We start from the raw sequence: 14,398 nt of genomic DNA, 5'->3' as shown, positions 1-14,398 counted from the left end.
TTCATTATGCAACTTACACAATCCTATATTTCTTTCATATTGTGTTTATGACCGTGTCAAAAAAAAAAAAAGGTTGAGAATGGCTACTCACTTACGTAACACCGGCCTTGATTTTCTGTTAGCTTCCAGAATGTATCGGCATGGACCATTGACTTCCTATTTTGATGGAGAAGCAAGCATAGTGGTTTCCACAGTTGTCCAGTCAGACAGCAAGGTGTCCATTCGGAAACATAACATTTCCTTTTGATGATTGATTAAAGATAGGAAGTGAATACTCTTTGAGGATGCAGAATACACTATGAGCCAAGCTTTTATGAATAACTGGTTCTAGAAAGAATTTGGTGTTGACAGTATTATTTCACACACACTTCAAACAGAAGTGTTTGCTTCCCTGGCATGAAATTGATATCCTTATTTATGGTATACTAAGGCTACTACAGGTGAATGGAGGAGGAATCTAAATGTTAGATATTTCAAACTAGTTCTTTGAGATTTTAATTTTTAATGAATAAACTGACCTATTATTGCTTTATAAAGTGGTGTCTAGAGGCAGAAGACTATTATTTATTCCATTGTTGATTTAATAAAACATTTTTAAAGGTGCATGCTGAGTTAATCACTAAAGATTTTTCTCCATATTGATCTCACTGACCATGTATCCTAAAAATAAGTTTTTAACAAAAATTGAGTGAGAAGAATGAGACTGCAAACAGCAGGAATGCCAGATTTGAAAGAAATGTCAACCTAAACACAAAATCATGTCATCTGATTTTTTAAAAACTAAGTTAATAAAGCATAGTTAATAAAATGATTTTGAGATCTGAAATAATGTAATACAGTATAGAATAGTAAAAATTGAAAGGTATTGCATCCTCCCCCCAATATCAGTCCCTTTCTTAATGACTTTGTTAATCTTCCACTAACAATCCCCCCTCCCCCCAAAAAAAATCTGTAGGTAAGAAGAATAGAAAACAAGTGGTGCAGTTTATATATATCCATGAAAACTTGTGGGTTGTATGATGGGGTTTTTTAGTGGTCTATTGCCCATTTTTGCATTTATACTGTATACAGACAGTAACTTATATCATAACTCGTATTATAGATTATCGCTTAAGAAGTGCATTTCAGCCCTCTTGAAAATGATCCGGTATTCTGTAGTTATACAAGAAAATACTTTATATCTAGTTATATAAGAAAATAATTCAATAGTTGCAGAAGACAAACTATATAACCAGGGCTTTTTCCCCTTTGTATATCAGCACTGTTACTCAGCTAAATGTAAAAACAATGTAAACTTGCATTGGTCTACACTAAACATGTCAGATCCTATAAACATTTATATAGTCTCATTCAACACTTTGAGTAGACCTTACTTTCATTAAAACATTTCTGTATTGTCTTTCAGTCAGTAGTTGATCAAGGCAGTTTACAATTTTAAAACCTACACAGGATTCTTCTGTTAGCAACATACTTATTAAAACACCATGAATACAGCATATTTGAAGTCATCAAGTAATTGTTATAATTATTTGTGCTATTATTGAAGCATATTTAGACTCGAGTACACCTTTTACAGGTGTATATACTCAGCTGACTTAACAAGATCTAAAGAAATTTATTCCTGTACACAAGACTGAGAGGAGCAAAGCCAAATGGAAACTGCAGACATGTATTAGTTTTTAAAAATTCTGTTTATAATAGATGGTTGGTTGAGAAGTTGAAACAGACCTTTATTGATTGCTATATAATGGCAATGGGCTGTCAATTCACTTCTGACTTATGGCAACCCGAATAGAGTTTTCAAGGTACGTGAAACATTCCAAGGAATGGTTCCAAGGAATGGTTTGCCTTTGCTGCCACCGCCAACCCACATGAGTTTCCATAGCCAAGTGGGGATTTGAGCCTAGATCTCATGAGTCCAAGTCTGACACTTCATCCACTAAACCACAATGGGTTATGCATTTAAAGTTAGATTTTCCCATTTCTATGAAGACGTAAAGTATTGTGTATTGTGCCTATTTGGCATATTTGCCATTTCCCCCAGAATCAATATACAGACATATTCAATATAAACCTCTACAGTTGCAGTCCTTACCAAATTTACTAGGGAATTAATCACACTGAACTAAATGGGACAATATAGACCTGCTTAGCTTCTCAGGGATGTCTTCCTTCCTGTATTCCTTAGAATACAAAATGTTTTATCATATGACTGTGCAAGGATAGTAAGCTCTTGAACTGCATTTTCCATTCAGTTTTGCCTGGTGGATTATATAGAGTGATACCCTGTTCACATGTACATAGAAGCAAACCTGATATCACTTGGAATATACTGTGTAAGACTGAGCTGGTAATAGAAATAAACTGTTAAGCAATGTAGAAATTAGCCTTAGTTTTTTTAAGCATGTTCTATGTAACAGGTTTGTTTATCTGTGTATAACTAATCTTGCTATTATCCGTATATAAGTTAAATAAATAAATAAATAAATAAATAAATAAATAAATAAATAAATAAATAAATAAATATTCAACTTTTGAAAGCTTAGTAGCATAAAAATTGCACAGAGCCTTTGAAAAAGCATTGTCATTTTTCACACAAGTAATACTGTTCCCAAAAGAAGGGATGAATATTCATCCACCTATTTCACACTCTACCACCTTCTTCCTAGATTCAAAGAACTAAGTCGTTCACAGAAAATAATTAAAATGGGATTCACATATACGTTAATATATATCTTTATTGCAAAGGACTGTTTCTGAAGCCCCATTCAGACAAGATTGCTTTTTCAGGCATTTACTTATAGATGCCGGAAAAGTCTGTAATTTGTCAGATAAGTACATCATTTACTTCTGAATCACAGACAGGTCCACACGGTGGTAAGCACAACTGGTCTGTGCACAGAATGATGATTCCTTTCACTGCACTGGGTATTGCGAGGTATATTTGGTGTTCCCGCCAGCTTCTAGCGTGTGAAGCAGGAAACCTAACTTGCAAACAAATTTAACTGGAAGTAAATTCCTGTAGAGTTTATGTGTCTGGAAACATGATACCAGACATGAATAACTCACAGATGCTCATGTGCACATGCACACAGACACAAGCGCGCATACAAATAATATTCCAGAAATATACGGATAGCAATAAAGTAGTTTCTGTGCACGTGGCCACTATAAGAGCTTTCTTTTAAAAACAGAATACAGCTTTTTGAAATCTGACTTCTCCCGTTCAGGAATCAAACTTCCTCACATTGGATTTTTCACGTGGCTTTAAACAGCTCTACTACCTATTGTCTGGGATTTAAAGAAAAAGAAAAGGATATCTAAATAAATTGCCCTGAAATGCAAACTAGCAAAGAACAAGAAAAACAACAACTAATTTAAATATTGTGTTGTAATGCCTGACCCCAGAGGAAGGGCAGAAACAATACTAGCTTATTTGTTTTTACCTTCATTAGCCACTGAGTGTTGTTTTCCAGGATGTTTTCAAGAAGCTGGAGCCTTTGTATGGAATCATCATAATCTAAAGGAGCATCCCTTTGCACTGCATTAGAAACATAGGAGGTGGAAGAAGATCGGCAATTGTCCATCTCAGGCAAAAGGAAAGTATAGCTACACAATCCATGCTGGACTTGATATTGTTTCTTGCCTAGCGTCTCTATGCTCTTCCGAAAGGAGTTGTAACCCAAAACAAGAACAAGATTACAGCTCACAATAAAACAAACAGGCAGCCACATTTTCTCCTTTAGAAACCAAGAGGCTGGAGATTGTTCAAGAGCTCAGATGGCTAGATGGCCTTTTCCAGCAGTCACTGCCCCACTGACCTGTGTAACTCTAGGCAAGGAGTCCCAGTTGCTTGTTGTGCCCCAGATGTTGTTAAAAGGTTGTAAACTGTCACACACGGACCTCTCTCAGCTGCTGTTAAATCTGTGTTCCATTTTCAGATGTCATCTCCTTCCTGCTCTTTTTGGAGATAATGCTCAGCTATCCAAAATGTTCCCTGCCCTTCTCCTCAGATGCGTTGATACAAGGACTCAAACATGTGCTGCTAAAAACACTCCTCCCTCCTGGTGTATCCGTTATCTTCCTGGTGAGGGTCGTGTTGCAAAAGCAGCATGACTGTTCAGAGCATGCTGTTTTATCCATTGAGCTGCAGGAAATCCCTTGAGGGGGAGGGAAAGAATCAGCTGCCGGAACCCTCTGCATTTCCTAAGCACCTCCCCAATTAAAGATCTCTGGAGGTTCTCATAATCCCTGAAAATCTTCTATTAAATTGAGTTGTTTTTTAATTGAAGAAATATGTGTTATTTTTAATACTCTAAAGGCATGGTCACATGCATTTCTTTGCTTCCTACTGTAGAGATAGGGAAAGTCCATTTGAGCTTATTCATAAGTAAACATTGTGTGGCTTGCTTAGCACAGCAGTGGGAAAATCTAATTCAGCTCAAGGCCATCTGTTGGAGCCTGCATGCCAGCAGGGGAGAGGGCCATAGCCTCCAATGGGCAACACCACCTTCACTATTGGAAACATGGCTCCTAACATGCCTGTTCCCTATCACCATGCACTTTCAGATGTGCACAGGCACCCTCGTGTACTTTCACCCATTCGTCCAGCATACTTTACTTGCTACAGATTTTCCCCAAGTGGGGAAGGCAAGCATTGGCAAAAATGCCTGTCAGAGGCTGTTTGAAGTGGCAGCTGAGTTCAGAGCTGACTTCACCTGTTTCTTGCCTTCCCCAGTCAGCAAACACATGTAACCATTTTAGCCAATCATAGCTCAGTGAGTTGGAACTGCAGAACCAGGGATGGGAGTTTGATTCTCCACTATACTTTGTAGGAAGAAAGCCAGCTTGTGTGGTCTTGGGCAAGGTACGCAGTCCCAGAAGAAGGAACTGGGGAACTGCTTCTGAGTACTCTATAATAGAAAACCCAGGGAGGAGCATCTCTATCAGTCAGAATTGACTTGAGAGCATATAGTTGTTCTTGGATGTAGGCTCAGCTAGGAACTGACTTCACTCTCCTATCAATTTTTCCTGTAAGCCAAAGCAAGGGGGAAGCATTGTGACAGAACTATGAGCAATGTTCAGTCAGCCCCCTCTCTTCTCTCTGAGGTGTGGGCTGTGGGAAGGAGGTGTTTGTGGGTTGGATGGTTAGGCCTGGTAGATGTCCTCACATCAGCTCCACAACTAGTGGGAGGGTCTGAATAATGTGAAGCACACCCTCCTTGACCAGGCCAGATTTCTAGTTGCAGGAAGGAGATTGAGTGCATTGAATCCTTTTTTCAAGCCTTCACACTGGATGCATGAAAATCAGAAATGGAGTTGGTGTGGAAGAGAACGTTGAGGGCAGAACATGCATATGCACTCTGCTTCCCTCACCACCTTAAACTTGCATACATTCACATGAACAGCAAACATCATATTTGAATATATATGGCTGGCATTTGTTTTCATTGGTGCATTACATTCAGCATATTGCTGGAAATTATTAAGTGCATTTCACACATGAAATTCCATGTGTGATGTCACAGTGCATGCATACAGAAAATGCAGCTTGGTAAATTGCATGTATGAAGGCATTTTGGTTTCTAGGGAAAAGAGATGGGGCTAGAACAAAATGTTAGAAGCACCATTTCTTTTAGTCACTGAGAATTTGCTCAAGGTACTGCTCAAATTCAAATACATACCCAATTGTTTTTAATAGAGCTGGAGGTTTTTCCATATGAGTTTCAGCATATATAGTATACTCCACCTTATACCAGTTTTTACATCATGTGTCAAATGCAAGATCAGAAACAAGCTATTCTGCCACATTGCATTCCCTTGCCAAAAGTCGATTTTGTAAATCTGCATAGAGCTCTGACACTATATGTTTATAGTTATTCTGCCTGAATTGATACCATCCTAGCAAGGCAGGGAGAGGGGCTGTAGATCTGTGGAGAAGCACGTGCATTACATACAGAAGATTCTTCATTCCATTTCTGGTACCACCACAGAACAAATGATAGAGAGATTTGTAGGGTTTTTCCTAAAAGTTGCTGCACATTAGAGTAGACCAATATTGGGCTAGTCTACCTACCTGCTAGATTGATAAATAGCTTAACGTAGGGTAAGGAAGTGTCCCAAGGTAAGTGACTGTGATCCCAGCTACAAAACTATTAGAAGTGGTAAGCTTTTGCAGTAACAACTACTTCTTTATCTTTCTGTACTGGCAAGATTGTCTCGCTGCATTCCACAGAAACTTATCCTAGCCCCTTTTGGAATCCTAAGAATTTGTCTCCAAAAAGAGGGGGGGAGCATAGAAGTCTGCTAGAACAGACTAGCCCAATTTGTCATGTTTTGCTTGGCCAAGTGTGTTGACCTTGTATGAAGACTATGCTTTGTGGATGTATCAGGCCAATCGTGTATTGGCTTTCTGCTCTTGCTGCACTTTCTCATTGATGTCATGGTGAGGTGCCAGAGAAAAGGAGCATATGGTTGGAATCTCCCATCCTACCCAGCTAATTTTACCACAGGATGTTGACGTGGCAAGAGTGAGAAGGCCAAAAAAGATATTCTTGGCAATAATCTCCATGATCTAGAAGGGCCTTCTCTCCCACATTGCTATTTGAGATCTTTCTGAGGTCAACATAGCTCTTAAAATATGCTGAAATTGGTATGCCATTGATAAAACCACACAGTAATCCTAATATACCACGGACACGATTCTCATTTCTCTGCATGCCAATGCAGTCATACTTTACCCTCATATCCAGCTCGAATAAACGTTCTGAAGATCCTGAAAAGTTGTTCACAGTTGTGGTATTTTAGTTGGTCCTGTAGATGTGGTTAATCCTCATGCACTCAGCAAGAAAAGACAGTTTTTCTACTCTTCACAGCAAAAGGGCAAGCATTTGCTTGTCTGTCCCAGCAAGACACATTTTGGGGCAGTTGTAATGACTTAAGACTATGATGATGACTGTCATGCTATCGTGGACTTTCACTAACTAGAAGCACTGAGTGACTTGTATTTTTTCAGCAATCAGTTTCTTCTCTTGTTCTGGCTCTGTGTATATGCTTGCTTAGCTTCAGAAGGGAAAAGACCTCAGAGGCATGATGTGCAAATTGGGTAAACCATGATTAGGGAAAAAACTGCTTGATGTCTCAATCATATGTGGAAAGCTAAATCTTTCGCAGGGAATTGAGTATCCTCACAGGCTCTCTCAACCATAAATAAAACATGAGATTTCTTCATATCCCTATTTGGCTTGAATAAAGGCATTGCCCTCAGTTTTTTACTCAAGTGGATCAGTATGTCTCTTGTATATATGACTGTTTCCATGCATGTTGGATTGCAGACCCAAAATGTGGCAATATATCATTAATATAGATATATATGATATATATAAAACTGTTGATTATATTGTCATACTTTTCTTATTTGATGGAGTCTGATGTCCATGGAGTATGATACCTGACTACTCACAGCACTTTTTCTTTTTTATAGCCCTTCTACAGTGGAAGATACCCTGTTTCCCTCAAAATAAGATCTAACCTGAAAATAAGCCCTAGTATGATTTTTCAGGATGCTTGTAATATAAGCCCGACCCCAAAAATAAGCCCCAGTTAAGTGAAACCCCGCCCTCCACCCTTATGCAGCAACCAGAAGAAGATGGAATGATTGTATTTGAATAAATGTAGATTGTTATACATGAAAAAAATTAAACATCTCCTGTAAATAAGCCCTAATGCACTTTTGGAGCAGAAGTTAATATAAGACTGTCCTATTTTCGGGGAAACATGGTAGGTTCTGAAACATTCTAGGTAGTCCACAAAATGATTCTGTACATAAATTACTAGGTATCATGCTTATAATAAAGAAATAGGGGTTCTTTCAGTGCAGTGTTAACAAAACTTCACTGGTACAACAGAACTTTCTCCCTCTCTACTCCCCCCATCAGCTCTCTGTTCCTCTGGGGAATATCTGCATTTTAGAATTGTTCAGTGGCCGGGAGTGGCTTTTGATGTTGTGTGAGGGGAGGGATCCAGTCATCTCCTCATTCTGCATACAGGAGGAGTTCTCTCAACAGACCAATATAGTTGATCGAAGTTATAGTATGCAATCAACAATGCAGGAGGTATCACGTTTGGAGCGCTACAAAATACTGGTCCACAGTACATGTAGTAGATTTTGAATGTACTGCGTGGTGCCTTTGGAACTTCTGAAGAGCAGAAATGAGAGCACAGGACTTTCCTTCAATCACTGCTGCTGCTTTTCTTTTTGTTTCCCTGTTTTTCCTTTTTCTTCTTCTTTTACTCTAAGCATCTTACACACCTATTTACAGGCAGAATAGAAATATTTCTAATAAGTAAACATAACTGCTAATATGTATAAAAACTAAACGTAAACTGTATTAATCCTACTGTGAGCCCATGGGATAAAGTGGGATGTAAATCAAATGTTAATTTATTTGCACATTTTTGGATTCTGTTACCTTTTTGTTTTTCAAGTTGTCTCTCTTTCATCTTCATGTTGTACAATGATTTCCTGCTTGTTTTTGATAGATTATACACTTTCAGACATAAAATAGCAAATACTAGATCAGTGTATTAGCTTTTCCCTTTTAAAAATATTCAGTTCATTCAAAATACCTTGTAAAAGGGAGGATAGTTATAGTTCACTAGATGTGCTTCAGGCAATTTTCTTTCCTGGGAAATAGTCATTTCCCTTCCTCAGGCAGTTCCCTTTTTAAAAAAATAATAAATCCGCACATTATAATACTTAGCTTCTTTTAAAAGAAAAGTCCTGGATCGCACTAGCATTATCTTTTTACTTCCAGCTACATAGTTTCTGTTTGATGGGCAGAGAGAAAGAGATATTTGTGAGATCTTTGGCTGCAAAGGATGAGGAACGTAAACATCTGGGAAGTAATATAAAGCAATGCAGACTCGCTTAAAGTCAGACCCACAATTTTATTTCTTTGTAAGTTTCCCCATTGATTTCAGCTGAACTTTTGTTTATGTAGAATTTAGATTCGAGTACTGCTGCCCTTGAAGTCCACTAACGATGGTTAAAAAAACTTGTATTTCATTGTTTCCAAATCACCAAAGCATCTTTTAAATGAATATATTCATTTCATTTGCACCAAGAAAATCACACATTCACTAGGCTTCTTAAATTGTTATACACATGCACACACATCCCACCCTGCTTTTCCTCCAGCATTAATGCTTTTGTTGTTGTTTACTCGTTAAGTCGTGTCTGACTCTTTGTGACCCCATGGACCAGAGCATGCCAGACCGTCGTGTCTTCCACATTAATGCTTGCCTATAAGCAAAATCTGTTTGCCTGATGTCACTCTGGAGTCAAATGGCTGTGCTGGTTGGAAGGATTCCGGTAGTTGTAGTCCAAAAAAAGAGGAATTTTTTCCAAATGGTATGATTGACAATCTCCAGTGGGATAAAGTGAGTATTTTGCACCTTCCTGAAACTGGACATTGGCTCTATCGATTGATTTGCTTACTCTCTGCAGTGTTCTTTGGGCTCAGATGTGAGGAACGATAAATCAGCCAAGTCTCACCATTTGTCCCCCAGTACACATCAAAAGTGTAAGCTCTTATGCTCTGCAGATAGTTTACTTTTTACAATTAGAGAGTTGCTATGATAGTGAAACTAATTACTGTGAAAGACATAGAAATAATAGGGAAGCCTAGATTAACTGGCTGAGTTAATAGCTGTGGAGTCAAAGGTTGAAAGTTTATATAATGGGTGGACATTAGATTAAAACATTTATGTATTTCAGTGTATCACAAGAGAAAAGCCAGCCTGTGTGTGAGACAGGAGGCAAGTTGGAATTCCCACTCGCTGGAGTGCTGTCCCTTCTCATCAAAGAGACAGAGGATGGAGGAGATTGAAGCAAGGAGGGACCAGTTACCTCCAGGTTGGGAATGGATCTGGTTGCAAGATCCGTGGACCCAGAGGTGGGAGAAACCGAGAGTACCCAGAGAAGAGGCAGATTATAGATGGCGGTCAGTGATACCCCCTCAGCCCTCTTATCGGGGAGAGCGTGGAGGAGGAGGTTGAGAGAGGAGAGGGAACAAATAGAAAGGAAAAGGAGAGAAAGAATTGAATGGAGAGCACAGGAGATGAGGAAGCTGGCAGACTGGGAAACTGGAACCCGCGAGAGGTACCCAGTGGGATGATTCCAATGAAGACGAGGCTGTGCCCTTGTTATCGACAGGGAAGACCCTGAAGGGATGGACATCACCCGAGTTACCAGGACCCTGGAATACCAGTTATAGCAACCCTTTTGTATTTGACGGTTGGAAACCCCTTCTTGATCCGTTGGAGGAAGGAGACAAAGAATGCACACAAGTTCAGGACAATTGTTTATTTCTTAGTTTAAAATAAATGTTCCACAGTTTCCACTGCAATCTGCATTATCTGAAATTACTGGAGAAAAGAAAGATCTTACAGTTGAACCCTCACATTGTGTAGACTTGGCCAAGCGTGCACACTCCCACGGTGTCCCTAGAAGAAGGACATGGTAAACCCATTCTGACTACTATACCTAGAAAACCCTGGAAGGGTTCACCATAAGTCAGAATTGTCTTGATAGCAGATGATAATGATGATTATGATGATGATTACTATTATCTAGAAACTAGGTAATCTAGGAGCTACTGCTGAGCTATATCAGAATGTATAGGCGTTGACACATAGATCCCATGGATTGCCACAAACATTTCCTCTTTCTTCTGTATTTGAATTCCCTCAAAAAAACTTTTAACTGTTCTTAATATCAGGTGTTGCAGTGCTAGATAGCTCAGTGATTTAATTATCTGGTTGAGAAGCCAGAGGTTGGGAGTAGAGCTGGCCGTATTCATATACAAGGGTCCACTCATGCACCCGGCAGCAATGGCAGCCCCTCTCTTCCTTCCAGTCACTCTGGAGCACCGCTCACCTAGCCACTCCTGGCAGAAGGAGGGAAGACGAGTCTCCCTGCAAGGCTGATGAGTGGCTAGCCGACCAGGAAGAGAACGGCTCTCGGGAGCAATTGGAAGGATGAGTGGGGCCAGCAGCAGCAACAGACATGTGAGTGGGAGGGACCCTCGTTAACTCCAGCTGTGCGGGTATATTCGTCTTCATATACAAATACCCCCATCTCTAATTGGGAGTTCAGTTCCCCCCACTGGGCCTCCCTGACAGGGGCTGGACTCAATGATCCACAGGGTCTCTTTCAGCTCTGCAGTTCTAATATTATTATTATCAAATAAAAGCACTTTGGAAATGAAACAAATTCTGATTTACAGTACTTGTTAAAATTGAAGACACTGTAAAAGTGGAAGAACTACAGTTATGTATTTTGCCCCAATATGAAATTAGGCATTGGGCCTGGTTTGTTAATGTGTTAAACAAATACCTATATAAGGTGAACACTCTGGATCTACAGAGGCATTTCTCTTGGCCTAGGGAACACACTCCACAGTTCTTGCAGCAAACAATGCTGGTTTTAATCAGGCTTCACTTTCTGATGTGTATGTCCACATAGTCCATTTGGCTATATTGAATCACTCAGACTACAAATATTCCCTAGTATTTTTACTCACTCTTATATTGAGATTTTAAAGGGGGAAATGTGTATTGCTTTGCACAGGCAGATTTAATCATAGGGTTTTGTTTTGTTTTGTTTTCTATTGGCCATTAGTTTTGTTTTCCAACTAGCCTTCTCCATTTTGCTTAAGAACCCTCCTGTACAAGCTGGCATTTGTGAATCAATTAATCAATACATGTTAACTCAACTTCAGAGTCACACGACTGAAAAACTGATGTCAGAGAAAACGAAAAGGAAGTGAGAAGTTGTGTAAAAGGAATAAACAACTGTTTTAGAGCAAAAGGACGCTTATGGCAACAGTAAAGTAATTAGTTCCTGACATCTGTTTCCCTCACAAAAAAGGGCAGTCATATGTTAACCCCTTTCTAAATGCAAGCAGAATGTTTGCAGAGTGTGTGGCTCTGAATGCAAATGTACATTGGCTTGCCCATTCATGCTGAATGAGACACCAACTTGTCTGTCTGTCTGTCTGTCTGTCTGTCTGTCTATCTATCTATCTATCTATCTATCTATCTATCTATCTATCTATCTATCTATCTATCTATCTATCTATCTATCTATCTATCTATCTATCTATCTATCTATCTATCTATCTATCTATCTATCTACTCAGCGTTTGCATTTTCTAGCTTGGCTGCCAGATAGCAGCACCTAGGAACATTTTGTGCAGCCTGTAATTCAAACTTTAGTATCTTGCCCTGAGCATACAAAGTACTGATCAAACCACATTGCTACTCCTCTTCCTTTTCCACCTGGTGACATGATTATCCTTTAAGTACGTATTGCAAGGCAGGGACACATGTTAACATGTTTGAAGGCAGGCAAGCAGAGCAGAGCTGCATGTGTGTGTGAGTCCCTGTCTATCTCTTGTGTTCTCATTACTTACCCTGCCAATGATATTAATACCTTGTTACTGCTTGCACCGCACGTGCATAGCAGAATTATTAAAAATAGGGCCACACCATAGGTCCTACCTTCCAGCCTTCTTTTCCAAAGCTTCCTCAGTCTGAAGGGCTGTCAAGTCCAAGTCTATTTTAAAGATGGAGAGACACAAAACAGAACTGCAGGGCTTTGCTGTTGCTTACCAAACTCAGGGAGGCAGCGGAAGATAGGAGGGCCTGGCATGCTCTGGCCCATGGGGTCACAAAGAGTTGGACACGACTTAACAACTAAACAACAACAAACAACAACAACCAGACTCAACAGGCACACAAACCATCTGGTCAGTTTTTTGTGCTATGGTGATATGCATCACATTTCCCTCAAGTAGTATTACCCAGTGCTAGAGGATCCCATATTTCTCCCAACAAGGGACCCAAAGTGACTCACAGCATTAAAATTCACAAATTCAAAAACACTCTGTTACACAAACTTCACCTTACTATAAGAGAAAAACAAGTGATTGCCTTAGATGACAAGCGTTAGAAGGTATCTGAGGAGAGAACTCTGAGCCCTGAGGACTGTTTTTAAGTCTCCTGACTGCCTTGAAGTGCTGTGGCAAGTCATATCCTAACATTATTATCGAAGCACATTTCATCTGCAGTGCTAGCTTTGTACATAGAATTGAGGGGGGGAAGGGTAAAAGGTATTGCATCATTCTTTGCTTCGGACCTCAACATCTTCTGGGTCAATGCTTCTGTTTTCATCAGTGGAGTATTGAGTTATCTGTTTATTTTACCTGTCATGGCTAGGTTGGGGGTGAATTCAAGCATGCCCCTTCATCAATGACTGCAAGCACGTGAGCTGAGTTCAGGTGCTCCAGTTCCCCGTTCCCACAACACCCATGAAGATGGTGGATGTGCTCCATCGCTGTATTTATTGTTCTCTTCATGTTGAGGGCACATATTTGAAATGGAGATCTTCCTTTACTTGTGCAGTTTTCTCACATGAAACAAAACACTTGTAGTTGGGGTTCAGGTGATGACTTCTATCATATGACTTCCACAGCAGATAAAGGTTGCATATCAAGTGATAAATAGAGGAAGAGAAACACTTGCAAGTCTAGGAGAACAGACCAGCCATCACTGTTACAGCCCAGACCTTTCCTTTCGCTGTGGCCACCAGCAGCCTGTACAGGAGAGGTGAGGGAGGCTGCTTTAAAAATGTTTAGCCTGGTGAGAAATCCCCACATTCTTTGTTGGGGATTTAAATATGTTGAGCCCCTTGGAATATAGCAAGATCAACACTGGTCATGTGAATTTTTAAAAAATACAACTGTGGTTTATTTTTTAGTCTTTTAATGCTGATTTTGTTCTGTACTTGCCATTTCATTGGTAACAGTGATTTTTTTTTCAAAATTAATGCAATTATATCTTCTTTGAATTTAGATATCTGTTGACAATGGCCTCAGTCCAAAAATATATATGATCACCTGTCCTCATAGTTGCAGTTCCTCCTGGCCTCCCACCCTCCCGAAGGCCAGTGTACAATGCCGCATGTAGAGGATTTTTAGCTGCAACCATTACTTCTCACTAGAGTTGCTGAGCAATTGCATACTGAGTGATGTTCAGAAATGTAGTCTCAGATTCACCAGTCAAGAACTGCAACACCAGGTGACGGCTTGCATACATAAACTAGGCATTTCAAAAGATGTGGCCTCTTAAGGAAACCATTTATCTACAAGTCAGTAGAAATGCTACTATAGTGGTGCCTCGACTTGCGAACTTAATTGGTTCAGGAAGATGGTCATAACTCAAAATGGTTGTAAGTCGAAGCACCATTTCCCATTGGAATGCACTGAAATGCTATTAATCTGTTCTGGCCGAAGGGGGGGGAAACACACAAAAAATCACTGCAAGACCAGCCGGA

General features: G+C 39.7%; 2 protein-coding genes across 6 annotated transcripts in view; one reads left to right on the top strand and one right to left on the bottom strand.

Annotated features, from left to right (window-relative positions):
• The window catches only part of ANGPT2 (angiopoietin 2), a 61,070-nt gene extending 57,336 nt beyond the window's left edge, over positions 1-3,734 (bottom strand). Inside the window, exon 1 of the mRNA XM_020797822.3 lies at positions 3,447-3,734. Within this exon, the coding sequence (XP_020653481.3) occupies positions 3,447-3,734 (288 nt within the window). The remainder of the gene's footprint in view (positions 1-3,446) is intronic.
• Positions 1-14,398, top strand: part of MCPH1 (microcephalin 1) — a 143,746-nt gene that overhangs the window by 101,059 nt on the left and 28,289 nt on the right. The window contains exon 13 of one of the 5 annotated variants that reach the window (XM_073000636.2): positions 3,477-3,614. The exons of 3 other annotated variants lie outside the window; for them this stretch is intronic. In XM_073000636.2, coding sequence (XP_072856737.2) covers positions 3,477-3,524 — 48 coding nt within the window. In that variant the 3' untranslated portion in view covers positions 3,525-3,614. Of the gene's footprint in view, positions 1-122; positions 193-3,476; positions 3,615-14,398 lie in introns of those variants that run through there. One more of the 5 variants, XM_073000643.2, reaches the window with a different exon arrangement.

The sequence above is a fragment of the Pogona vitticeps genome, chromosome 1 (genome assembly GCF_051106095.1).
Source record: "Pogona vitticeps strain Pit_001003342236 chromosome 1, PviZW2.1, whole genome shotgun sequence".
In the NCBI taxonomy this organism is placed as follows: domain Eukaryota; kingdom Metazoa; phylum Chordata; class Lepidosauria; order Squamata; family Agamidae; genus Pogona; species Pogona vitticeps.
Note: the sequence above shows the minus strand (reverse complement) of the source record. Positions and strands in the feature narration are given on the sequence as shown.